The sequence below is a fragment of the Aulonocara sp. 'chitande type north' Nkhata Bay genome, linkage group LG13, assembly GCF_057382095.1.
Source record: "Aulonocara sp. 'chitande type north' Nkhata Bay isolate Kocher_YH1m ecotype deep benthic linkage group LG13, A_spYH_male_GT1.1, whole genome shotgun sequence".
Lineage (NCBI taxonomy): Eukaryota > Metazoa > Chordata > Actinopteri > Cichliformes > Cichlidae > Aulonocara > Aulonocara sp. 'chitande type north' Nkhata Bay.
The window spans coordinates 9,889,095-9,915,628 of NC_141356.1; the positions used below are offsets into that span (position 1 = coordinate 9,889,095).

General features: G+C 41.7%; 2 protein-coding genes across 8 annotated transcripts in view; one reads left to right on the forward strand and one right to left on the reverse strand.

Annotated features, from left to right (window-relative positions):
- Window positions 1-1,696, forward strand: part of LOC147315670 (striatin-like) — a 28,037-nt gene extending 26,341 nt beyond the window's left edge. For both annotated transcript variants that reach the window (XM_086258633.1, XM_086258635.1), the window contains one exon: window positions 131-1,696. In XM_086258633.1, coding sequence (XP_086114759.1) covers window positions 131-300 — 170 coding nt within the window. In that variant the 3' untranslated portion in view covers window positions 301-1,696. The remainder of the gene's footprint in view (window positions 1-130) is intronic.
- A 1,631-nt stretch (window positions 1,697-3,327) lies between these two features.
- Window positions 3,328-25,752, reverse strand: vit (vitrin). Of its 6 annotated transcripts, XM_086258636.1 has the most exons (23): window positions 25,552-25,752; window positions 20,431-20,511; window positions 20,156-20,221; window positions 19,604-19,760; window positions 19,386-19,519; window positions 19,232-19,309; window positions 17,380-17,556; window positions 16,834-16,878; window positions 16,430-16,468; window positions 16,288-16,338; window positions 15,415-15,477; window positions 14,833-14,895; window positions 12,765-12,839; window positions 11,168-11,233; window positions 10,672-10,734; window positions 10,128-10,181; window positions 9,108-9,155; window positions 8,589-8,654; window positions 6,924-7,071; window positions 6,739-6,842; window positions 5,752-5,978; window positions 5,147-5,660; window positions 3,328-4,983 (listed from the first exon to the last, which is right to left on the reverse strand). In XM_086258636.1, exons 2-23 carry the CDS (start codon window positions 20,462-20,464, stop codon window positions 4,805-4,807), a joined length of 2,451 nt encoding a protein of 816 aa, XP_086114762.1. In that variant the 5' UTR covers window positions 20,465-20,511; window positions 25,552-25,752; the 3' UTR covers window positions 3,328-4,804. The 6 variants fall into 6 exon arrangements, with proteins under 6 accessions (XP_086114762.1, XP_086114764.1, XP_086114763.1 ...); XM_086258638.1 differs by lacking the exon at window positions 14,833-14,895; XM_086258637.1 differs by lacking the exon at window positions 10,672-10,734.
- Window positions 25,753-26,534: the final 782 nt, after the last annotated feature.

The following is a 26,534-nucleotide window of genomic DNA, read 5'->3' on the forward strand; positions in this document are numbered from 1 at the left end:
GGTCTGGTTACTACAGTTACTACCGTGCCATAATGGCACCAGATACTGGTACCCATCCCTATTCATAAAGCTGTTCATACTCGCGCAAATTCACTTCTGCAACTCTTCTCACTCGTCATCTTCTCCACAGGTCACGACTGCTCTATCCGTCTGTGGAACCTGGAGAGTAAAACCTGCATCCAGGAGTTCACGGCTCACAGAAAGAAGTTTGAGGAATCGATCCACGATGTGGCGTTCCATCCGTCAAAATGCTACATTGCTAGTGCTGGAGCAGACGCTCTCGCCAAGGTGTTTGTATGACGCGGAGCTGCGTCTCCCCCCACAGCCCCGCTCTCTGACTCATCTTCCCGTGATCAGGGACCAATGGCGACACAGCAGAGGAAGGACCTTCAGGCAGGGATCCAATCCCACCTCACCCAGCCCACTGGTCTCCTGTCGGACTTGCAGACTATGTAGCCACTAGCAGGGCTGTGACTGTCCATAGAAAGGGTCAGCAGGGAGGCCAGTCGGGAGGGGAACTGCCCTTCTGGTCCCCCATCTACCATCCAGGCAGGCCTGGGTGTGACCGGCCACAGCGCCCCTGCATACAGACTCAAATTTAACCTCGAAAGCTCGGAGGCTCAGGACAAGTGTTAGAGCGTGAAGTGGAGAAATGAAGTCTCAAGCCCCGTCTTCTTCTTCTGCCCGTGTGGTTTCACGCTCACCCCGGATCCCTCAGGCCCTCGACCTTCCCTCTGAGACAAAACCAGGTCCGGGCCCTTTACTCCAAGTCAGGTTTTGTTGTTGTGTTCCAGAAACGTGGGGTACCGAAGGTCCGCTGGAGCTGTCACGGAAGCCTCTCACTTCCTCTTTGTCTGCTTCCCAGACTGACTCTGCTTGCTGGCCTGCCTTTATTTTCCTTTTTAAAAACACGTATTGACAAATGTGCCTTTGCTTTAAAAAGGTCTTGAAAACGTTATTTTAACAAGCTTGTTTTCGGGGAACAGGGAGGGAGGGGGGTGGCGGCGAATCGGAGCTGGTTGTCACAAAGTTGTTGATTTTAACATTGGATGTAAAATTACAAATGCTTATAATAAACAAAATATATATTCAGTCTTAAAATTTACTGTGCAGCGTGAGTTTGAGTGCTCCTTTTTGATAAGTGTGGTTGGGGAATCAGTTTTGTGCATTTCAAAGCTGGTAGAGTGATAAAAACCATTAATTATATTGCCTGTTTGTTAGATTCAAGTAATTGTACACTTCAGAAGTAAGATTACAACATATGTGTCCAAAGTAAACCATCTTGGTTATATAATTACAATTCAAACTTGGTTCTAGATGTCAACGTTAGGCATAATTAACTGATTTTTGGCCAGTTTGCTCATGTTTGAAGTGAATGGCTTGTACTGTATGTAATTTTCCCCAGTCGTGTGGACATGCTTAACTGCAATGTGATGTATCATGTCCAGATATTTACAGTAGTCCAGTGTTTAGCAGGAAATTAGTGCAGTACTTTAGGACTATTTGAAATGAGTTGACCATCCGACACCAAGGGAAGAGAAATGTCCTGCAATTCCAGTTTACTGTAAACTGAGGAGGGTAATAAGAAAAGTTACGATGTTGTACGAGTAGAGTACAGCTTCAAATGAGCCATTTTCTCAGTCACTGGTTTGTATATGAAAGTATGTTCAAAATAAAACCTGCTGTAAAATGTTAATTTGGCTGAGGCTGGTCTTTTTGCAGACTTTTTTTCTCTCCCCCGAGCCATCCAAGACAGCTTCCATGGACCCACAGTTATCCTGTGGGCTTCAACTTGAGCCTCAGTTTTTACTTTGCCCACCCCTGGTATAGTATAATCTCAGTCCACGAGGGCCGGTGTCCCTGCAGGTTTTAGATCTCACCTTGGGTCAACACACCTGAATCACATGATTAGTTCGTTACCAGGCCTCTGGAGAACTTCAGGACATGTTGAGGAGCTAAATTAGCCATTTAAATCAGCTGTGTTGGTTTGAGGACACATCTAAAACCTGCAGGGACACCGGCCCTCGTGGACTGAGATTGCCCACCCCTGTACTATACGGTTTTATTTAAAGCAGGCTTGGATTTCTTTTGTACTGAAGGAAAAACCTACTCAAGCAGTTTAATGGCCGCACATTAAACTCTAGCATACTTGGGTATATAGAGGAGCTCCTAATTGACTCTTTGACTACAAGGTGCTCTGGTCCTGTACCTGCAACAACCACAGTTCATCACCCCTCCACCGTGCTTGACACTTGGTGTGAAGTGCTGATTGAGATTTTTACCAACTGTGTTTTTTGGTTGACTCTGCAGAATTTTGAAAGGCCAAGCTGCCACATTCTTTTCAGAAGAGAAGAGGCTTGCTCCTGGCAACCCTTACAAACAACCAATACTTGCCCTGCTGTTTTCTAATCATACTGTCAGGAACGCTAACATTTAACATGCTAACTGAGGCCTGTAGAGCCTGACATAAAGCTTCTTTGGCAGTTTCTCTCTCTGACCCTGGGGTGAATTTGTTGAGACATCCAATTCTGGGAAGATTGACAGCTTTACACAACATGCCTCATTCACACCCACTCATGCGAACACTTTTTTTTTCCTTACACCTAAGTGTTTTCTATCTAGCAGTCACACACATTCACAGTATGATGAATGGATTGGAGAGCAATTTTGGATACTGTGGCATGCAAACGAGAGCACGCAGGGATCGAACCACCAAACTTCTAATTAGCAGATAACCTGCGCTGCTTCTTGAGCCACAGCCATCCCATGTTTTCGACTTGTGAATAGCTTTTCTTACTGTAGAATGATTAACTAGAAATTTCTTGGGAAAGGCCTATAATATATTCCCATCAATCTGGGATATATTAAATCCCAGGTTGGGCAACAATTGCTTCTTTAAACTAATTTCTGATGTCGTTCCTATTGTGGCACTGTGTGCACATCTGAATGCTCCAGACCAGCAAACTGCCCAAACCTCTGCTTTCACAGAGATGCTCACGCTTGCTGATGACCGTTTGATTAGCAGCACCTACTTCTCCTTTTAATTCCTGTAGAAGGAGCAGGAGTGCACTTAATTTTTTTTCCAACAGTACGTCTGTATTTTGACAAAATAAATAATGGCATAGAATAATATGTCCTGTTTTGTAATTCATCTGAGGTTTATTTAAACAATTTTCAGATTTTCTGAGGATCAGATGACTTATTATGTCCGTGACAAAACCTCAGAGGTTCTTTTTCACTATGACTTCATGAGGTTTGTTTTCAATGAATAAAAACTGAAAAGTGAAGTTTTAACACACTGCAATAAAAAGGCACTTTAGGTTCTCTTCATTTTCTTTATTTTATTAAAAATTGCCCAAAAAATACCGATTAATTATCTGAACATTATTAGTGATAGGCTTCTTGAATATGCATATGTACAAACAGGGCATAAGAATGATAAAATCATAAATACTCTTCCAACAAAACTGCAATATTAGAAGCGAGCACTGTTAGAAAATAAAGATTAACATGAGTTGCTTTTATTCCTGATAAGAAGCAGATTTGGGATCTGCCGTCACTCTTTACAAAGATAAACAAGCTTACTTTTCACACAAGTCCACATCCGTGTTGTTGCTTTGCCTTTCACCTCCACTTTTTGGTTGCATGTAAAAATCATCTCAGCACCTTAGTCTCTTAGGAACCCAAACAATGTTCCTACGATCAAATCTCTCCTATTAGGAAGATTAAAATGCACCAACTCTAATACAGTATTTTCTCTTTACAGAGAATTGTAAAAAGCACCGCGCTATTAGGTTTATGAAGGTTTTTAAGCCATAAGAGGAAGTGCTAGGCATGCTTTAAATCTATATTTCTCTGCAAGCACCATACCCCAGAAAGACAGTCTTACAGTATGTTTATTTCCCACTAAGTCACCCTTCAAAAAGGCACTACAAGTCACACAAAAAGCGCTACACTAATGTTAATGAATAATGTACTAATGCCCAGTTTTAAACATAACATTAGGCCTGACAAGCAGTGGAAATGGTCTTTTAATATCCTTTTATGCCTTTTATAAGTTTGAGGTCACAATTTTAGATTATTAAATATTTACTTAACATGGAGAACTCGCTAATTGAAGCGTTTGTTGTGCAGCTTTTTTCTCGTTTGACAAAGGTTTCATGCTAAAGGAGATAAAGCGCCATCTAGGAGGAAATATCACAACCTGGCAACCCAAATGCTGGCTTGTTCTTTCCAGCTTGGCTCGCTGTCTGTGCTTGCCCACTTGCTACTTTTGCATGTAGTATGCATACAACTGGGGCGTCGCACTTCACATGTTTTCAACCGTCTTGCTGTACTTGCACGTAGATGGATTAAAATGTACCCTGAAGCCATGCTTGCTTGCAAACAGATTTCTTGCATACCAAGTATGAAAGATTAGGCGTTCTGTAAAGCATTAGTAAATTTTCTAGCATTAATAAGACAAGTAGCAACTTATAAAGCCTTTATAATGGGTGACTTACTGGTGCTATTCCAACTGTTAAAAACTTGTCTCCAGACAGAAAACAACTGGCACCACACCACAGCTGTGATGTCAGTTTGTCACACTGCGTGCCAATCCTTTAACATTAGCACCATCTGAGTATTTGGGATAAAAATTATTTTTCATGTATTTTTGCCCCCACCTACATTCAAACCCCTCCCTCTTCAAATATGGGGCACTGCAGCCAATCTAGCACTGCCATCTGGGCGACAGAGTAAATTTACCAGCAGTGCTCTGTTACTAAAGCCTCGGATCCGGACAGGCCTCTCGGCACGTACGTCCTCAGTTTCTGGGCTGAGAGTTGAACTCCTGGCAGATGTTGTGGATGATCTTGGGTACAAATTTGTAGAGGTTGTCAAACTCATCCACGAAGAAGGAGTGCTCCTTGTCGGGGTCTGTGGCGATGTACTCCAGCTCATCCTGGGCTGCCCAGGCGATGCCGATGGAGTAAGCAATCACACCTAGATGAGAAGGGAGAGCAGATTACACACACACTGTTTTTCACATCAGACAGTAATTGACACCAAACTGTCGACTGACACACAACAGAGAAAACAACTGTTTGCATCACTGATCCTTAACTTCAGCCTTATTTTTCAGATTCTGTTACAGATGATGTCTGACCTTGGCGATGGACCGCCAGTGCCGGGGCCCTGACATCATCATAAGAGCGTCCATCCGTGATGACAATCATGATCTTGCGTTTGTTGGGTTTGGATTTGCTGAAAAGCTGCTCTGCCGCGTAGGTGATGGCAGCACCGGTGCTGGTCCCGCCGCTCCAGTAGTTGATGCGCTTGATGGCGTTCAGCAGCTCGGCTTTGTTGTTGTACTGGCCGAAGGCAAACTCCAGCCTCTGCTCGTAGGTGTACTGCACAGCGCCGACCCGCGTGTCTGTGTCTGAGATCTCGAACTCCCGCGTGATGTTGGCCACAAACTGCAGCACCGTGCGGAAGTTGCCCGTCCCCACGCTGCTGGAGCCGTCTATGACAAAGGCGATGTCGTTGGCGTTGAGGCAGGTTTTGCTGCACACCAGGCGGTCTGTGTCGCACACTCTCTTCACCAGGGGTTGCACGGCTTTCCTCAGGGCAAACCAGCTGTTCACAGGAAGCGAGAAGAAACCGTTTGTCCGGCACACGGCCTGCGGGACAAAACAACACACCGTGCTTTAAACTGCTTTGATTTCTATCACGAAGCACAGGCACACTTCTGAGACGGCGTGTGTCACCTACCTTGTCAACAAAGTTGGCCTCGACAAGGTTCTGCTTCTCATTGTCGTCGGGACCCTCGATGGTGACGAAGAAGATGTTGATGCCGGACTCGCGTGCGAGTCGAGACGCCTCTTCCACCTTGTCTGTGGGCCAACCGTCCACTAGTATCACAGCCACGTTTGGAGCTCCTCCTCGGTTTCCATTGGCATCACTGAAGTAGTGCTTGTTGATGTAGTGGAGGGCTTTTCCTGTCAAGACACCAGGGGGCAACGGGGAGATTCTTAATGGTTTTATTGTATATGCAAGTCTCGGACAGAAAGCTGAGGAGTATAAAAACAGTCATTTCATCACAAAGCTTAAACTCATCCTTTATGTGAATAATAGGCTAGAATATAAAATGACACAAAATTGACTTTTATACAGAAAATACTGAATGCCATATAAAAACTTTACATAGTAAAGTACATATATTTTGCTTCTCTATGGGATGCATAGCTCAAACTGTGCATAATCACAAAAATGTGGATACCTATCATTTAGTCTATTACAGTCTCGTCGGTGGTCTTAACAATGGCTCTGCTGGAGACTAGAAAGTTTTACAGCCACTCACACTGTTATATGATTAGAGAGCACTTCTGGGCAAACGCAAACAACACTATTTGGATCGGGATGCAAAATTTAGCAAGTCATAAAGGCACATGTGGCAGTGGATGCATGCTGACGCACCAACCAAAGCAGAAAAACCAATGCTCTCTGAAAGCTGCCCCTTAACTGGGCTGCTAAAACCGAGCCCATTTTGGGCAGAGCAGAGGAAAAACACGGCCTACAGGATCAGGACTGTAATTTTGCTAACACTGTCTCGCAGCAAATTTAGATTTAATTCTATACTTGCATGTGAAAATGTGCCTGGCTAGTAAACCATGCGATAATTGCACCCCTTTCCCTTTCACACTTGTGTTTGTAGGCATGTGCTGTGTAGGCTGGCAGCTGACGCAGAGGGTCGCTTACCCACATTGGAGAGGCCTCCTTTCTGCACAATCTTATCTATGGCTGCTTTCAGCTCTCTGGAGCTGGAGTGAGTCTTCAGACTGATCTCTGTCACAGGGTCATCTCTTCGAGACAAGACAACCAGCAGTTTCACTATTTTTTGTCATCCAAAGTACAAGATAACACAAAAACAACAAAGAGGTTACCCGTATTGGATGATGCCCATCATGGGGCCTGCCACACCCGCATTGATGGTCTGAGCCACCTCAGTTAGGAAGTCTTTCTGGATCTTAAAACGCCGCTTTCCAATGCTCCAGCTCCCATCCATCAGAAAGGCCAGATCCACCTTACAATCTGTTACACAAATTCATGTTATTAGATCCAAATATCATGAGGTAGCTACAACTATACACTCAGAACGGCCTTAATTCTTCATGACACAGATTCAAGAAGGAGCTAGAAATATTCCAGACATTTCGGTCCTTATTGACACGGCAGCATCACACAGTTGCTGCACATCCATGATGTGAATCTCCTGCACCAACACATCTCAAAGCTGCTTTATTGGATTGACATATGGTGACTGTGGAGGCCATTTGAGTACAGTGAACTCACTGTCATGTTCATGTTAGAGCTTTGTGACACTGTGTGTTATGTTGTGTGTTAGAGGATGAGTACACTGTGGTCATAAAAGGACAGACATGGTAAGCAACAACACTCAGGTAGACTGTTGTGTTTAAGTGATTGCTAGTTGGTACTAAGTGCCCCTCACCACCACCACCACTATTACACCACCAGCAGCCTGATCTTCTGACATGTAGCGGGATGGATCCATGCTTTCATATCCTGTATACCAAATACAGCTCTGCTATCTAAATGTCAGGAAGAAATCAGCAGTTTTCCCATCTTCTATTATCCAATTTTGGTGAGCTTGTGCAAATTATAGCCTCCGTTTTCTTGCTCTGAGCCTACAGGAGTGGCACCTGGTGTGGTCTTCTGCTGTTGTAGCCCATCTGCTTCAAGGTTTGAGTCTTTGTGCATTTAGGCTGCCTTCTTGTCAGTTCAAAGCAGTCTCGCCATTCTCTTCTGACCTCTGACATAAACAAGACATTTTCCCCCAGAGAACCACTGCTCACTCGATATTTTCTCTCTTTTGTACCATTCTCTGTAAACCTCAGAGAAGATTGTGTAGGAAAATCTCAGTAGATCATCTGAAACACTCAGACCAGCCCATCTGATGCCAAAATCCATGCAATGTTTAAAATCACTCTCTCCCATTCTGATGTTCGGTCTGATCAGTTTAGCAGGTGGTCTTGCCCTTATCTTCATGCCTAGATGCACTGAATTGCTGCTGTGTGATTGGCTGATTTAATCTTTATAGTAATGAGCAGCTAAGCAGGTGTTTCTATCGAAGCAGTGGATCAAGAGACTTTATGCAATGTTGAAAATAGATTATCAGCGCTCAGCTCAGCAGTTCTGTGCTGTGACTGGCTGCTTAGATCTTTGCATTAATATGCACTTGGACACGTGTACCTAACAAAGTGGCCACTTAGTTTATACAGAAAATGCAACTGAAAGTGTGGGCTGTATTTTCAACTATCTGCCCCAAAGGACACCCAAATTTAGCACCACAACTGTAAGGCCAAATTAAACAAGCTCTGGATTTTATGGATAGGAGACTTCACAAATGTATAAAATTGATGCATTTACATGTATTTAAGTTGGGGTTAGGGTTTTATGGGGTTTTATGAGGAAAGATGTCTCTTTAACATGTGTGTTATCCCTCAATAATACAAACACACAGAGTGCATACAGTGAAAAACACAAACACTTCTCGCTACAGTTTCGTTGAAGCAGTATGGGGACCATACCTGGGTTTCCCTGTGACACAGGCTCAGGAGCTTTGCGGAGAGGTTCTTGCTCCCTCACACTGAAGCCTGGAAATCAAGAAACAAAGGGAACATTTTAGCTAATAAACAAATGTTCTATATTCTTTTATTCCAGGAAAGAAGAAATGTGACAAAAAAAATAATTGAGTGCATAACTAAACCCGTCCTTTTTAGTCCAATAATATTTATAAGATCCAAGGCAATGCATTCATGCTTTGTAATGGAGTGAGAGCACATGTCTGCTTTTGTAGAATAAACCCAGTAGTTTGTTTGGTAAAAATTTCCAGCTGCCCATTTTCTGGAGTCGCCAAATGTTGGCCAGTATTTGTTGTGGCAAATATTGAGCCAAACAGCAACCGATTTTACCCTCAAACAACCACACCATTCGACTCCTTCAATTACAGGCTGAGCAGAAATCCAGATGCTCTTCCGTGGATGGCGTCACAGTGGTTTGTATTTACAGTGAGAACTCGGGATTTACTGGCAAAGCGACTGTTTTACCTAATTCATAAGGTGGCGCTTCTGGATTCCAGGCGTCCACCGGCTCCACTGCACAGATGACATCACACAAGCTCAGCGTTAGCGCGCTTTTATCGCAGAGCAGCAGGTAACAATTTCACAACACTCAACACAAATCCCATATAGAAAACAGCAGAAGTCAGAAACATCTTTTAACTTGAGCTAATGACATATCTTATGTATTTTTATTATTTAGTTTCAATATACAGCACTTTGTGTCACTTTCTGTTTTTTAAAGTAGGGCTGTTCGATATAACGATATATATCGGATGACGATATAAAAACGTCTATCGTTTCATTTTACGCTATCGTTTGTTTCGTGGTGTCGCAAAATAAACTGTTTACGGCAATATTTTTTCATTTGATGGTCACTGTAGTGGCTATATTAATTTCTTAAAGTTATTTAATATAACCACACTACAGACGGACAAGCGCCTGTTTGTGGTTAGCAACAAAGACGGTAACACAGTCGCGTGTCCGCTTGTTTACGTACCACGTAAACCTTTCACAATAAAGCTCAAGATCCTGTTGAGACTTTTCAAAATAAACTGAATTACGTGAAAGAGTAGACTATTTACGGATGAGAAGTAAAAAAGAGCCGTCAGGTGCTAAAAAATAAACCTTAGACTCAAACGTTAGAACAGGCTTTTCCCCGCAGCACCCTGTGTAATAAATACTCACAAAGAAAACGGCCGCCTTTACAACTTATGTCTAAAAATGTATCGTTTCATGCATCTGTTAAAACACTCGACTCCAGCTACATGACGCGCAGCTGGAAACACTTCATGCAAGTCGAGCTGCCCGAGATTCACAGAATTTACAGAAAATGTTACATTTTTGTGATTTATATCGTTATAGGACGATAGAATTCTTATATCGGGATATGAGATTTTGGTCATATCGCACAGCCCTATTTTAAAGTGTTTTTTTTTTTTAAGATAGATGGATGGATACATGTCTTTCTGGATGCAAACAGCTGCAGTCATACTAACCCCTCCTCACCTTTAGTGTTGGCCGTATCCATTATTTTACGATCCGAGTCAGCAGGTCGCTGCACTGAAAGTAAATTGTCAGTGATGGTGAACCATGACACACAAGACAAAACCACACCATAGCATTACAGCCTGTCCTTACTGGCGCCATGTTTCATTTGGTTGGATGTGTGGTGCTATTTTTGTGGTACACCCTGAAAATGGCTAAGCCACTCGGTTTTCCAAACCATATCCCTCTGGATTCGGATGCTCGGCTGTGTCTTCAAACAGACGGAACCAGGGCAGTAATCTTTTTGCACGCCCTTTTGTGTTTTGTCACTGGGCCGTATTGTAAGTGTATTTTTAGTGTGAAAGAAAACAAATAAAATGTGTTCGTTCTTCAAAGCATTTCAATGAAAAGTTCAACATTTTTGTGAAATATGCTGCGCTCTGCATACAAAGCTACTTCCGTACATGTAAAAACAGCTTTTACATGATCCCAACCCACTCATTTAACAACATCAAACCGGAAGGCTTGTTAGTTCCCAAAAATGAAATAAAAGGAAAACACTTACGGTATTGTCCAAGGTTATAATACCAGCGCTCATATTCTGAGATATCAGGCCTGTAATCCCGAGCTAGAGGAGGATGTTTTGAGACCCGTTAGTATGGACAGAACTTCAGAGGGAGAAGCACACATTTTCATGGTTGTGATTGGTTGGTATGTTCTCCCCAACCGATCCCAGACCAGTGAAAACAATGGCTTTATGCAGAATTATCACCTCACATTATTTCGCTCTCACATGCACAATAAACCTGCCCTGCTCTCTTCTCTTTTGCACTTCAAAGAGTCTCCCATATGGCAGGCAGATGGCATGTAAACATAATGTCCCGAGAGACACATTGCATGTACTTACACATGGAGTCAATTTCAACACATACATGGTCAGCAGATACCAAACTGTATCAGTCACATGAGCATGCTGCGTTAGCACATGCAACACAAATGCATACAATGTGTAGTAGCCTGCAGTAAAGAGGCCAATAAAGACAGAAAGAAAGCCGACTTACCTGTAACCTCAGGTGTGCCGGTCTCACTCCAAGCGTATCCTGAGTCTGGAGCTGCATAACTTACATCTGAATGTACAGCAGAGAAGGTGGAGGCATGAGCAGAAAAAAGAGCTACATACAAGCTGCTCAGAATAATTATCTTCTCATTAGCTAATTAGAGTGAACATTTGCAGCCTTAATTCTACCCCATGTGGGCACCCCAGATCTGACAGTTAGTTGATCGAGGTCATTCAACTGAAACTCTGATGTGCAAGTTTCATTGAATGCAACTACATTGTATAAGTAAGAGAAGCATCAGGTGATGTAACAGCTTTACATAAGCTTCGACTGCATTTAAAAGAGCACACAAATTTCCCACGTGTGGGATTAATAAAGGTTATCTTATCTTATCTTATCTTATCTTATCTTATCTTACAGAACACTGCTGGATGACAGTCTGCACCATGATGAGTAACAGCAACCTGTTCCTGCACCAACAGGTGCTCCTGGTAATGATACAAATGGCTTCTGCATGTAAAATTGTCTCAATAAATCAATAAAGGTGTGTTAATAGGGCATCTGCACTGAGTTATTGGTCATGACATTATTGCATAAAGCCATTTTACTCTTGCTTAATGTCAATGTTTCTGGAAAACTCTGATCTCTGGGCTCTATCAGGTTTTATCTTTATATCATACACTGTTTTTACTCATGATGAAATATTGCAGGTGGACCATCCCGTATACGGTCAGGTGACATTTATGGCACTGGAAAAATTTCCTCTATGCAGTAAATGTCCATATTATTACCATTATTATTATCACAACATATTTTAAAGTCCTGATCTGCTATAAAACAACCAGTGAGTAGATCTGTCAGATAAATGAAGCAGAGTAAAAAGTACATTTCCCTTTGTCATAGTAAAAGTGTCATAAAATGAATATACTCAAAGTAAAAGTGTCTTGGAATTAAGTAAAGTATGTTACTCTCCAACACATTTAATTGGTTTTTAAGTCTGAATAGAATTGTTTGTAGGTCCATGCAACATACAAGTAAACATGCTGTTCCCTGTATTCAGTGTACTCTTTAAGGTTAAAACTGTATTAGTTTTTAAGGAAAGGAAAAACTTGCCTACTTGAAAAACAATGGATGGCTAAACATATCTTTATGCATAAAATGTAACTCATGTTTAAGAAGTCAAAAAGGTAAATTTATAGGTGTGAGCCTATCTACATCAAATAATTAGTGACATTACTTGTAATAAAACTACGGATGATTTGATTTTCATTATTCTAACAGTATGATTTGGCAAAGTGAACCACCAGAAATATAACAGCTTTCATGTTTTTGCAGTTTTTCTATAAATCATCACCTCTAAAATCGTTTTAACCTAATGTGATCATTTTAAAAATTCATTATACGTAAAGGTTTTCATAGCAGCCAGTGGATTCATGTGCTTCATAGATTTTTCAGGTTTTATTAACATTTTTTTAAAGAGATCTTTAAAGGATGGAGTTGCTTGATTACTTTGAACACTAACCAGTGTTTAGTCAGTTTAGAAAATATTTATGATTTCCACATGTAGCCTGATCTATCTGTTTGCCTTTGTGCTTGGTACCTGCTGGTCGGCGAGCTCCAGGGAACCAATCGGGATGAGGAAAAGAGGGGAGTGGCCAATCCCTTCTGGGTAAAGCTGTACGGAGGGGTGAGAAGATTAGAAAGCTGCATTCAGGACAAGCATCGGGGAGGCGCATACTTGTGACTCCACAAACCACTTTATTTGTGGAGGTTGGACAAGATGTTTAGCCTTGAGTCAGACAGTAAACATGAAGGAGTCACTCAGACACAGACTGAGTGACCAAAGCCTGCTTTAGGAAAGTTTAGCAATTTTTCTTTCTTCCTTAAGGGAAAAGAGAAAAAGGAAGATAAAAAAATGTTTGGATCTTCTGCATTCACACAAGGTTTCTACTTAGAGAGCAGCTAACAACACTGATCAGGTTAACTAGCCTCATAAGGTTAATTGAAATAGGCTTCATTGCCAGAATCCCTTACAGAGGAGCAAAACCATAACAGTGCATTTCATCTGTTTATACTGACTGAGCCATGACAACACACTTCAGCTAACCCCTCTCTGTGGTGGATGGGCAGCTTACACAAACACACAGACTGGGCTTTGAGGTTCCCATCCAGTGGCAGCCAGTAAGCAGGGCCTTTGTTGACCAGGACGGGCTGGGAGAGCCCAGCATGCCGTCCAGTGAAGCGTGGGAGTATTATTCTAAAGTTGGTGTCAAACTAGGGTCAGTGTAGATAGTAGGACGCAGAGATTAGGCTAATCTGGTGCTGGTCAAAGGCCCAGCGCTATACAGCAGACAGCAGTGTTATTTTTTTCTAATGAAGCAGGTGCTTTATAAGGATTGAGTTTAACTCTCTAGATCATAGCCACCTCAGCGATCACCACGGGCAGACGGTCACCACGGGCCCGGGGGTCACTCAGTCTCACTTTGGGTATTGTATGGTATGCCTGAAGCATTACTAACATGTCTGCATGAGACTTGTTGGAAGAGGCCCATTGGACAGAATGGATCTTTGTGGGTGCCGACACATACAAGGCTCAGCTGGATCAAAACTTTTTCACTTGTGTGACCGATAAATTCAAACATCTGTTTGAAGCAGCGGGGTGGCAAAGCGACTGCGGAGAAAATCCTTCAGCTCATAAATCATAGTCCGAAATGTCAAAGTCAGCAAGCATCTACCTTTCAAGTGTGTCCTTGAGAAAGACAGTGAATCCCTGCCGTCTCCAGGGGGTCTGCTGTGAGGCCAATCCTCACCTCTGACCTCTTCCAGCTCAAAGAATTTCCCCTCAGGGATTCAATAAATTTAAAAATTGCATTATTCTCACCAAATGCCCAACTTAACACCTCTTTTCTGCATTGATCAACATCTCAGTGGGTTTAGGTTTGACCTCAGATCATCAAACCTTATGATCAGACATCATTTAAACTGGACTTTAGGAAAATGTGTATAATTTTAGGGATCCATGGTTTTGCATTCCTCGGAAGAAAAACAGAAGCACATTGCTCAGTGAGCCAAACCTCGCCTGGTTTGAATGGCAAAGAGCTTTCTATTCTTGACAAGCTACTCAGCGGACCCAGGTCCTGCAGTACTGTGGACTGGATCAGACGTCTCTCTGGGAGCAGCACAAGGCCACTTGGTGCTACTGCTTTCATCTCTCCCTCCCTTTCTCAAAGTATTTACAAGGGAGGGGAAGACCCCAGACCAGATGGGATCTGTCATACATTGTTATTACTGTACTGACAGAGCACATTTCTCATCCTGGTCTTAGTTCAAACTGAAAGTTACTCTGGACTTTGTGAAAATATGGCATAAATATGGCATGGCAGTTATATTATATCATCTCTCACCTTTAAGGTATATAAACTTCATTCTTTACTGCTGGGTACGGTGAAAGTTGAGCATCTTTGATTTCCACACCTCTTTTAAAGAAAGCAGGCTCATGCATTGAACCATAGCGTCCCACAGACGGTAAACATTAGTGCTGCTTTATAAAACATTTCAAACAGGGTTTTACTTCCATAGTTCTTCCCCTGTTTGATCTGACCTGTATATGTACTACGTCAGTGCATGAGCACTTTGTGGACTACCACTCTGGATCTGGAGATACTTACCAGGGTTGGACTGGCTCATGGTTGGAGTTCGCTCAGGCTGGGCAGGCTGAACCCTGTTAAAACCTATTTGTAGCAATGAGAAACAGGCAGAACGAGAGAGAGAGGAAAAGGAAGGTGGAAAAGGGGAAAGAAGAGCGCTTCAGTTCTGGGGCTTCATCTACAAATACAGCCCAGCTGCTTTGCTTTGAGTGAAGCTGAAGCTTGCCCACAGCATGATATCGAAAACAATAAGATATATGCTGGGTGTAACTATTCCTCGTTTGCCTCTTTTCATGTTGGAAAATGAAAATATGAGTAAGAGGATGTGCCTGAGGGCAGAGAACAGCAGTTATGGTGAAAGGAATGTTAGCTGAGATGCTTGATAGAGCGGATTAGTGGTGACCCTGGGGTGAAGATCACAGGAGCTTATGAGTGTCAACACCAGGGTCAAACTTACACCATTCATACTTCTCCTGGATTCTTTTTCCAACAAAGACATCAGTAACCCCTGTTTCTCTTGACCCCAGCCCCACCAGCTCCATCAAGCCTACCTGTTTGTAGCTCTGTACATGTGTCTATGTGGGTGCTAATGACAAGGCTGACCTGCACCAACTGGTGAGGATGGCTGCCTCCGGACAGGCGACCCTGGCTCTTGTTTGTGTATACCTGAGACCACAATGAAGAAAGAAACATATAACAAGAAAGCATGAATATAATAAAATGACACCACATTTGTATGTTATTCATGATATGATAGGTTTGTAACGCATCCCCTCAGGGCATCTATCATCTTCGGAGTTACCTGGTTTTGGTTTGGTTTTATTAGTTTATCTTACTAATGTTAGTTTAGAAAAGAGGCCTGAATCTTATGCCCCACTCTGTGGTTGGTTCAGGGTCCCCCTTTTCCCTTTTCTGTGTAGTCCATCTTTGCAAATAATTTTATTTCCACTAGTGCTGTTAAAATGACGTTAATGCCATAACCGCATTAACGTGGCAAATCGCTAACGGAGATTTGCCGCGTTAATGCAGTTATGTCATTTTAACGAGATTAACGCTGACAGCACTAATTTCCGCAAAACATTTGCTGACCTGCATCAGTCTTGTGCCATCTTATTCGGCAGGCTCCTCTGAGCCATCAGTTTACAGCTTGTAAAATATTTGGGGGCTCAGTCAGGATAGCCAGTGGATTTTGCCAATAAACACAAGGTGAAATTAATATGAAGCGAGTAAACATATTAAACAAGAGTCCTTTAAATCTACTAAATAGTTTCCAACACAATATACTTTGAATATAGTAGCAGTTCAAATAGTTCATTACTTGAACAGGACAGCAGAATCCGGTCTGGATGTTGTTAGAAAATTATTGAAAACATATGTGGAAACAGGAAACAGGAAAAAACAAAGTAAAGGAAGACAGAGGAAATGTGGATGTAGGTAGAATAAGATAGAAGACATCAAAATTAAAAATCTGTTTACCTGCACTGGCACGTTGTGGAACTCTATGTGAATAGGAACCTCCTCTGAATACTTTGAAGAAATGCTATGGTTTAGTTACATTTGAATTGCTTGCTTGAAAGACTTTCCATGAGCTGCACACTGAGTGAGAGTGTTCACATACCTTGGCTGGGACTCTTTCTTTGACCACTCTGTGACTGTCCTAACACAATATGACACAATGTGGGCAAATTTAGACATAAATCTATGTTTACATGTAAGTTACCAAAAAGATTAGTGAACTGTTTATTATTTTGAATGGACTATAACCCAGTAGCCCCAGTCATAACATTCCTGTTTTAAGTTTTCTACTTAAAACAAGTTAGCTGATCTGAACTTCACTACACAAGTTTGCCACTGACAGTGACAAACTTGGTTTGAATGCATGACCACTGATGGCTTCAAGAGACAATATTTATGTGAATATTTATTCCTGCGTACCTTAAAGCAGCTTTAAGCAACACCACCAGAAACCCTCACACCACAAAGACAAATATTGTCAGTCCCTCTTTGCTTCCTTTTACTTACTTGAATTTGAAGCTGCCGCATGGGCAAGGTATGGGTGAATGCTGCCTGGATGGAAGAAAGACAAATGGAGTGCCGATATGGAGTGAAGAGAGATAATGTTACAGAAAATGAAAGGGAGAGAAATAGCTGGAAGGTTGTCTGGCACATAGCCCATGTAATTTGCACACATACCTTATGATACTGTAGCATTGTCTACTCACTATCGCTGTATTTCTATCCAAAACGGGGCAGATGACTCAGTGATTACTGTCTGATAATCTTTTCATTTAATGAGAGTGATGAAAGGTCTGCTGATCATATATGCTGTTAGTAACTGAACAGCATCATATTAACTTCATCGCAGAGCAGATATAATTTGTCTTAATTGCAGTTGTCGCTTGCAATTACCATCTGCAATCATCCAACTTTATTAGTCAGCTGCACACTAATGAATGCTTGTTCTGGTATTTGTAGTTACTGCTAATGTTATTAGTTAATGTCAACTTGGCAGCGCACAAACGATTTCACTCTTGGTACAGAAGTCATTTAAGTGTTTGCTTCATTCACCTGCTTCCCTCACTTTATGTACAACGGGTCGAGCCTTGGTAGTAGGGGGTGGAGGTGTAGTGGTGGAAGCAGTGGTGGGAGTCGGTGTGGTGGTAGTGGTCGTGGTTGGTTCAGGAGTTGTTGTGGTGGGTTCAGGTGCTGTTGATGTTGGAGGAAGCATCGTGGTCTCCTTTTGATCTGAAAGAAAACAGACAAAGGCAGTGGTGCACGATGAAGATGGATAGAGAGGAAGAAGGTCTACAGTAACTTCTGTGTTGTAATGCATTCTTAACATTCTTCACCAGCCTGCAGCACTCAGCCTGAGCAAAGCTCATCATGCCAAAGTCAAGCGCCGGGATGTCTATCTACTAACCTTTTGTCCCCAGAAAGCATTGATCTGGTGCCAACAGATGCTTTGATACCAGGGTTAACACTGAGCAAGACTTGGTTGGAAAGCAAAAGTTCTACATGCTTTATTTTAATATCATTTTGGTAGTTAAATAGTATTTAAATGTAAACACAATTACCAGATAATTTATGCTATGCACCACTATTAGATAACAATAAAGATGAAAATATCTATCTTTAGAAATTTAGTACCTTCACTGCTTGTTTGAGAATCTTTTAAGTTCTCATGTTAAATTGTTCTGACCAGCCATCTATCGCACATGGTGATACACTATATTGCCAGAAGTATTAACTGACCCATCCAAATCATTGAACTCAGGCATTTCAATCACCTCAATGGCTACAGGTATATAAAATCCAGCACCTAAGTATGCAGACTTGTTCTACAAACATTTGTAAAAGAACAGGTCGCTCTCAGGAGCTCAATGACTCGAGCATGGTCCTGTGATAGGATCACACCTGTGCAACAAGTCCACTCATGAACTAAATATTTCACAGTCAGCTGTTAGTAGAATTATAACAAAGTAGAGGTGATTGGAAATTACAGCAACTGAGCCAAGCAGTAGTAGGCCGTGTAGCATCACAGAGCGGAGTCAATGGATGCTGAGGCGTATAGCGCGCAGAGGCCGCCAACTTTCTGCAGAGTCAGTTGTTACAGACCTCCAAACGTCACGTGGCCTTCAGATTAGCTCAAGAACAGTTTGTAGAGAGCCTTATATAATTGGTTTCCATGGCCAAGCAGCTGCATCCAAGTCTTCTATCACCATGTACAATGCAAAGCGTTGGTGAAAAGCATCCTGCCACTGTCAGCGGAGTTGTGCTCTCTGGAGTGACGAGTCACGCTTCTCCATGTGGCAATCCAATGGATGAGTCTGGGTTAGGCCAAGTGTAAAGTTTGGTGGGGGGGAATTTTGGTGTGGGGTTGTTTTTCAGGAGTTGGACTCGACCCCCTTAGTTCCAGTGACAGGAACTCTTAGTAGAACTTGACTGGCCTGCACAGAGTCCTGAAAACCTTTGGGATGAATTAGAGCGAAGACTGTGAGCCACACCTTCTCCTCACCATCAGTGTCTAACCTTAAAGATGAGCTTCTGGAAGAATGTTCAAAAACTCCCGTAAACACACTCCTAAACCTTATGGAAAGCCTTCCCAGAAAGCTTGAAGCTGTTATAGCTGCAAAGGGTAGACTGACATCATACTAAACCCTATGAATTAAGAATGGGGTGTCACTCAAGTTCATATGTGTGTGAAGGCAGACAAGTGAATACTTTTGGTAATATAGTGTATGAACCTTTGAAGTTTACCCAAAAAACATTTAAGTTTCCTTTAATAAAATTATCAGAAAAAAATGCATGGTACCAATCCTTTTTTTCTGGTACTCTATATCTGAAACTCTCTCAGCTCATGCACTGAAAACATGAATTCACATAAAAACTTGCTATGAGGGTAAAAATAACCTCCTCTCACTTGTTTTCACATAGGTCGGTCTTGAAGGGACGTAATCCAGAGTAGATGGGTAGATGACTCCCTTCTTAGGCTTGCCCACTGAAACACAACAAAGTTGGCATTTAGCTGGAGAGTGACTTCTAAAGAACTGTATTTAACCTTGTTGACTTTATACCCGAGACAACGAATGATTCCCTCCATTTAGGCAGAGACAGAGAGCGCACGCCGTTGGAGTTGCTGCCTTTGTAGACATTCTGTCCAGCCATCTTCCTCACTATCACCTTTCCTCCTGAGTTGGTGATTACGCCACTGTGGAAACCAATTTTTTACTGTTAAATGATAGTTTTGATTTCACCCATTCATTTTTTTTAGAGTCATCACTCCAATGCTAACCTGTGGATGGCTGCATTGCAGATGCTGGAGATGGAGGCAAACACTCCTGTCCCATAGACTTGCTGTCTGGTTTCCCTACAGCGTGGGGGACATTTTACTATGAACTCTGGGAGATTGACCTTTCCTGCTCTGACATCGCACTCTACAGCTGGAATCACTGTCAATGAAAGAAGAAAAGGAAGACAGGATCATAATGTTTTTAGATTTCATTTCCAGACAGTTTTGCTTCTTTCATAACATTTACTTACATTTTATTGATTAATCAAGAATAAAATTGTCCCTTGAAAGTATTTGTTGATTATACTTCAACATGTAATTCAGACCGTTAACATATATAGAGTAAGAAGCTGTAGAAACAAACGTTTGGTGTAAAAACCCACATTTTTAAGCCAACTTCAGCCCAATTTTAACCTCAGCTGCTATACACACAGCTTTTTGCCTGCAAACCAATGCAGTCATACAATATTCTTTAATATTATGGGTTTATTTTTGCTTGTTTAGTGACCCCTAACTGAAGCAGGACACTGAGGCTTGTTCGGCAACGATGCCTACCTTGCTTTGGTTTCTTATTCTTTGGTCCGTTAGGCTTGGCCCAGCATTGGTACGACAGGAGGAGCGCTGAGGGTGAGGCAGAGGGAGTTTCATGTAACAGCAGACAAATGATCATAATCATCAGTATGTTTACTCTACACACAAGACCTCAATGACAGAGGAGACTGCTGTTTGATGGTGTTAATGTGCAGAAAGCCTGATGGAGATATTATAGTAGTCAACCTTGATGTATTTGAAAACAGTATAGCCTGCAGACACAGAAATGGGTTGCTCACCAAGGCAGATGGCAGTGAGTGATGCTCTGATCATGATGGACAGTGATGTTTCAGCACGTTAGTCAGACGTTCTTGTATAACCTTTGCAAGGGCAGAAGGAGAAGAAGGAAGTCAAACTGAAACTTTACGTTTACCTGCTGAAAGCAACTTTGGACCTTTCACTCAACAGGCCTGAGAATGACAAATGCTGTGTCTGCTAAGAACAAAGCAGAGAAAATGCATGCTACTGAGGCACACCCTCTCAAACATTTTTGATAAACAGCAGGCCGATTATGGAGTGGCACTACACAAACAGCTGAGTATCTCATCTACTGCCTGTAAAGTCAAGGTGGCCAGATGAACATTGCACGGTCTCAGTCAACTCAGACACTTTACATTAGTTAAAGTCAGTATTTCTTTCTAGTTTCTCCAGTTGGAAAAGTCTCAAGATTTACAGCAAACATCTGCGCACAGTCAAAAAAAACTGCATGTAAAAGTCCGTGGAGGCAGACTCTATTAGAGAGCGCACACGGACATAATTTAATGCGATAGGAATGGGGGGATATGTTCAGTCAGATGGCTTTGTTTGACAGCCGCAACCACATCAAGCTGGATCTTTGTCTGGAACACTGTCTGTTTACAGTAAGAAGAAAATTTCTTTCAGTGTCTGTCATTCTGTCCAAAGTAAAGACATACGTTGAAGCCTGCGTTAACAAGATCAGATGAGGACCGCCAAGCAAGGTGATATTCTGCACTTTGCGTGTCAGCTGTAAAGTAAAGATCGCACTGGTGGTAACTACAACAACAAGGTCTAAAATAAAATGGACCACCACTGAGATTCTTTAGGATGCACAACATTCTAGTTCATGCAGTGTACAAGAGCTTTGGGACAGCACTACATACTGAAGTCTCCCTCTTAACAAAGGAATACTGTACCTCTTAACAGGGGTGGCACCATGTCTGACCTCTGAAAGCAGGGTCAAAACTATGTTATTTAAAGTGAAGTGCTGCATATTAGCAGAACTTTACTATTACATGAGAACGTGTTTAAAAATACACCTGACTCTGGTTGATGATTGCTACTACCTCAGGTCACGTACTGAGGTATCATTGACAACATGTCAAACTGTGGCCACACTGAGCACACAGGTTCACAGAGCATTTCTGAAAAGACCCTTTTTCAGTGGTGTCATTTTTCACATGAAATAGTGTGTAAACACATGTGTTAGCCATGACATTTAATAATGAGCCTCTGTACCTGAATATAACAGAACCTTCTTTAATGTCATTAGGAACGCCTGTGTTTACCTATTCCACGTGAAAAATGGCTTCTGTGAGAAAGAAGACTTTGGCTTCGGTGGTATTCCTGTGAGTAGAGAACCGGGGAAATAAACTCTGGCTTTCTTCCTTTTCATGGTAATGGGCTTGTTTGATTAAAGATTTTTTTATAACCACATTTTAATTATTGCTACAAGATCAGTTTGATACATGGGAAAGTTATCTGCTATTAGAGGTTAGACATGAAAATTGATGAAGCCTGAACTAGCTACTGGTTAACGTAGCATAGCTTAACATGTGTGTGTGTTAACTCAGAACCACAGAACTTAGTCAGGCTGGTTTTTTAACTATCCTAAAGTGATAGCAAAGTTTCAGAGTCTTTAAACCTTATTTTCTTGTTATCACTGGACTTAATTTGGGTTTTGTTTAGCTAGCTAAGTCCATCTCTTTCTAGTGGTTATGCTAAGCTAACTGGTTGTTGACTCAAGCCTTATATTTACCAGCAAAAACCCACCCTATAGGCAGTTTTTGCCAGCCCTGGGGTGGTTTTTCAAATTCTTCATTCCTTCTTTAGTATAACTTGAACAAAATTCTGCCACAGATACAAATTTTGGTGATCTTTAGGTTATGTATGTTTAATGTGCCATGTGAAACAAATACAAACAGAGAACACAATTTTACACTCACAGGGGGATGAATACAAAAATCAAAAGTATTGGGATTTATACAAAATGTTTTTTAAAAACATAAATTATTAAAGATTGCTATATGTGTGACAATGTTTGTGCAAAGCTTTGTTGAGGCTGGCCCACCTCTTAAGGATTAAATAGGATACATACAGACTTATATGCCCATATATGCTCTGATCATAAAAGTAAGATAATTATATCGGCATAGAAAGCTTTCAGTCATATGACATGCGATTTCAACTTCATATCAAAAAAGACAAAGTGTGAATATAAGGCTTTCCCCCCCTTTTTCCAGAGACAAAAACAGCAAGAATAAGAGATAGCTTATACTCAAAATAAGCAGAATATAATATGTTTGATCATCTAATTATGCAGAAAACTGCTGTTACTAAATTATATGAATATACAGGCAACCTGCCCTTACCCATTTCCCTTCCAGCTTCAGTCCAAATTATTGTTGGATGTTGACTATGCTGCAGTAAAGTGATATCAATGTTTTAATCTCAGTCCTACAAAAAGAGAAAACATTTTCCCAGAATGCTAAAATATTTCTTACAGACTCAAGAGTGAATTATCAACTGCTTCAGCACCATCCTATGCTGCATTTCCATCACATGTTTAAAGAAAGATGTGCTTGTCAGGCAAACTTAGGTATGCTGTGTAAATATCCTTGTAACAGTCTTGGAGTACTAAGATACCGCAAGCCATTCTCTTCCATAGCTCTCTATTAACTCTCTACAAAGGTTGCGGCACAAAACAGTGTAGTTTGTTGAATAAAAACTAAGATCACCAAATCTTTCCTTAGTGCATTCATGAGCACTGACATGGTTTTTCCACAGTGCTGTGCTTTGACAGGTAGGCAGATCACTGATGCACAGTTGGGACTACAATTTTTCCTCCCGAGTGAAGAAAAACGAAGCTGGAAACAAGCTGGGACAGATATGTGCATCTACAGTGCAGGAGTCAGATCTGCAGTAAGAGGAGAGGTGAGTAAGTGCGCTTTCATAAATGAAGTGAACTGCTGATCAAACAGATCAGGTGTAAGGCAGCAATCTCCCAATTTTACAAATTTAGAGCGACAAATTAAAAAAACAATCAAACAAAGCAAAAACGTAATTTAGTGTCTATGCTTCACTGAGAAAAAGGATGACATCATAGTGGAAAAAATGAATGACAAACAAAAATGATGATAATTTGGAATTTGTGTTCTTAGTGTGAGCGTCTAAATGCCTCCTTTTCATGGCAATGAAATGGTGGGCAAATGATATCCTTTGACAAACACTTAGGGGAGTTTCCTGTACAGTAGATAGTGAATCCTCAGAGACTTGCAGAGACACAGTCTTGCATGCTGACATGCACATGCACACACACGCAAACACACTCTCTACTAAAGAAGCTAAAATAAACAAAGATTTGGGATAACTTATCACATGCTCAGATAGCTTTGGAGAATGCTTATTTAAGGACTTTCAGACATTTAGCATCGAGACAAATCACAAACACATTGTCCTACATACTGCTGAAGTGCCCTATAGTTTGCGTTCGCCTAAACTTTAGATAAAACATGTGTAATTTAAATAGCCTAGCTTTGCCTCTGAGGTTGCATCAGCTATATTCTCGGTGTTCATTGGGATCTCCAGCATCTAATTTCAGCTGGGTGGGGATACAAATCAAACAAACCATTGACATGGTAACAAGTATGAAAAAAGCTACAGAAAGACCAAAGTGATTTTCACAGCCACTACAAAGGCTCTGTGCATGAGCCTTAGTCACTTTGTAGAAAGCAAAGCAGCTCAGACAGCTCACATAGTTTAAGGCATTAAAGTCCATTTCAACTAACACTGTCACTACAATGTGGATTACCTGCACCGAACAGTCTTCACCAAGATTACACAGTGCCGAGCTGTTTTGCACGAAACCAGCTAATCTGATGTTGCTAGTGAAATTAAAAAAAATTCAGCTGCTGTGAAAACTTTCACAATGCATAAAGCAGGAAAAAAAAATCACATTTTGCAGGAGCAGCACAGGTATACAGTGGATGTAATGTAAACAGTGGCTGTCTGTGGGTACTTCAAAGACCAGCACATAATAGGTTTTGGAAGCATAGGTACAGACCACAAACACTTATAACTGGTGCATCTGAGTCTTCAGAGTGCTTTTTTTGAACTGAAAGCACACAGTTGTTGTTTTTTTCCTCTAATGCAGCTTCTGCCAAGTAAAAGGTACTTCTGCATTTCAGCAGTGCCACATTTCTAGGCTGGAGTGACCTGTGCAAATGCAACAAGGGTACACACTAAAGGGGACTGAGGCTTATTTAAATATCACGACCAGCTGAGAACTTGCTTTCACCAAGTTCCTGGGTGATTGCATGCCCAGAGCGAGAAAGTATTTACACGCACACCCGTGCCAGGCAGTGTTAAATCCCACCCTTCACAGGTGTCAGAATTGTACTGTAAGCATGCTGGATGTGCCAAGTGTTGTAGTAACAAGCCAACTAAGGAACCATAAGAGAGAGATCAAAATCAGACACCAAGGAAAGCCAACATGTCTCTACAAGGTCATTTCTGTAGCCTTTTGGGCTGTGCTGCTGCTGCTGACTATTTGTTTATCCAGCACAGCACAGGCTGAATTACTTTAATTCTTGGCACTGGCTTCAGTGCAAGCCAGAGCCTGTTTATGTTCTGCTGCTGGACATACTGTATAGAGACCACCTGCCCTTAATCAGTATGTTTCAAACCAAACAGAACAGAAAGACACAACACATAAGAAGATAACGTACAAGAAAGTAATTCAATAGCTGATAAATTCTTGCAGCTGCAATAATTTAAAGCTCTGGCAGAATGATTCCTTTCAGGATAAAAGCTTGGGTAACTTAGATCCTTGTGTTTTATTTTATTTAAAAAGAAAAAATAAAGAACTTTAAAAAAATAATTTAAGCAGCACGGTTTATTCAAGCAACTTGTTAATGCAACTTTCTCATGAAATAACATGAAAATCAAAAATCGAATCAAATCAAATAACATGCGATGTTGATTTAAAATCCCCGACAGAAAAAATAGGACTAAAACGCGTTGGAAGCCAATTACGCGCGTCGTTTAAATAATTCCTATGTGGAGCTGCTTGTTAGCTCTGCGTTCAAAATTCCCATCCTCGCTGAGTAATGATGTGTGCTTACCTGATTAGGTATAATAATCCTCCGAGGTTTAAAGGGGTGATTCCCAGCGCAGGTTTCCTGGATCCTTACTCTTTCATTGAAAAGCAGTTTAACGCGTGTGCGAGCGCTCTTCCACCTGGAGTTTTTCTCCTGCCTGAGCGCAGCGCTCATTAAAAGTGGAGAACGGGACGGGGGCGAAGTTTCTCCTATTTGCCCGTCCCACTTCAGGCTTGCAGCTCTTCACCCAAGCAGAAGAAGTAACCCGGGGCCATCGAGACAGCGCGCAGACAAGTGTTTTCTCTCTCTCTCTCTGAATCAAATGACGCACTGCCTTAGTAAGCCCACTGAGGGAAAAAACAAACTATGATTCTGACTATATGTTCTAAAACTCATTCATCCCGATTACCTGGCTGACAAATGAACCACCTAAGATGAGTGTGTCATCTCTCACCAGAGCAATCATTCCTCCACAAATAAACCGATCAACACCTGTTTGGGAAACACTTCAAAGTTAAATCCACTGTCACTTTGGGGGTTTGCGGCTTTTGACATGCAGTTGCGGTGTACCCTACAGCTCATGTACAAACACACACACACACACTGACTGCAGACTACACAGACTTTTACTACAAGCACAGTAGGTATGGGTGGCTCTAATGAGCCCGAGGCCGTTTAGCTCTTAATGTCTGGTGTAAATGTCCTTCATGTCATTACCGTGCAGAAACAAAAAGTTGTCCTAAAAAACAAAAACAAAACACTCATCTTTTGATTAAGCTGATCTTTTAAGTTTTCCTTCTTTTCTGTCATGCATGTACTGTTACAGCGGTGAATGCTTATATTATATTCAGTATTATTTTTTAAAAAGTCAAGCGTTCTCAGACAGCTTTTTCTACATTTACTGTAGCTCCTACAGACCTCTGGCTGTGAGGACAGCAGCCTAATCCATCTGCCGTTCAAGCCTTTTGTTTGCCAGGGGCAGCAAATCAGAAGAAAGCTGGTTTAAG

Excerpts from the sequence above, each read along its gene's own strand:
- vit (XM_086258636.1), bottom strand. The coding sequence starts at position 20,464 with ATGATCAGAGCATCACTCACTGCCATCTGCCTTG. Across the intron at positions 20,222-20,430 it reads ACTCACTGCCATCTGCCTTG|CGCTCCTCCTGTCGTACCAA; the intron begins GTGAGCAACCCA and ends CCTCACCCTCAG. Across the intron at positions 19,520-19,603 it reads TGCAATGCAGCCATCCACAG|TGGCGTAATCACCAACTCAG; the intron begins GTTAGCATTGGA and ends TGGTTTCCACAG.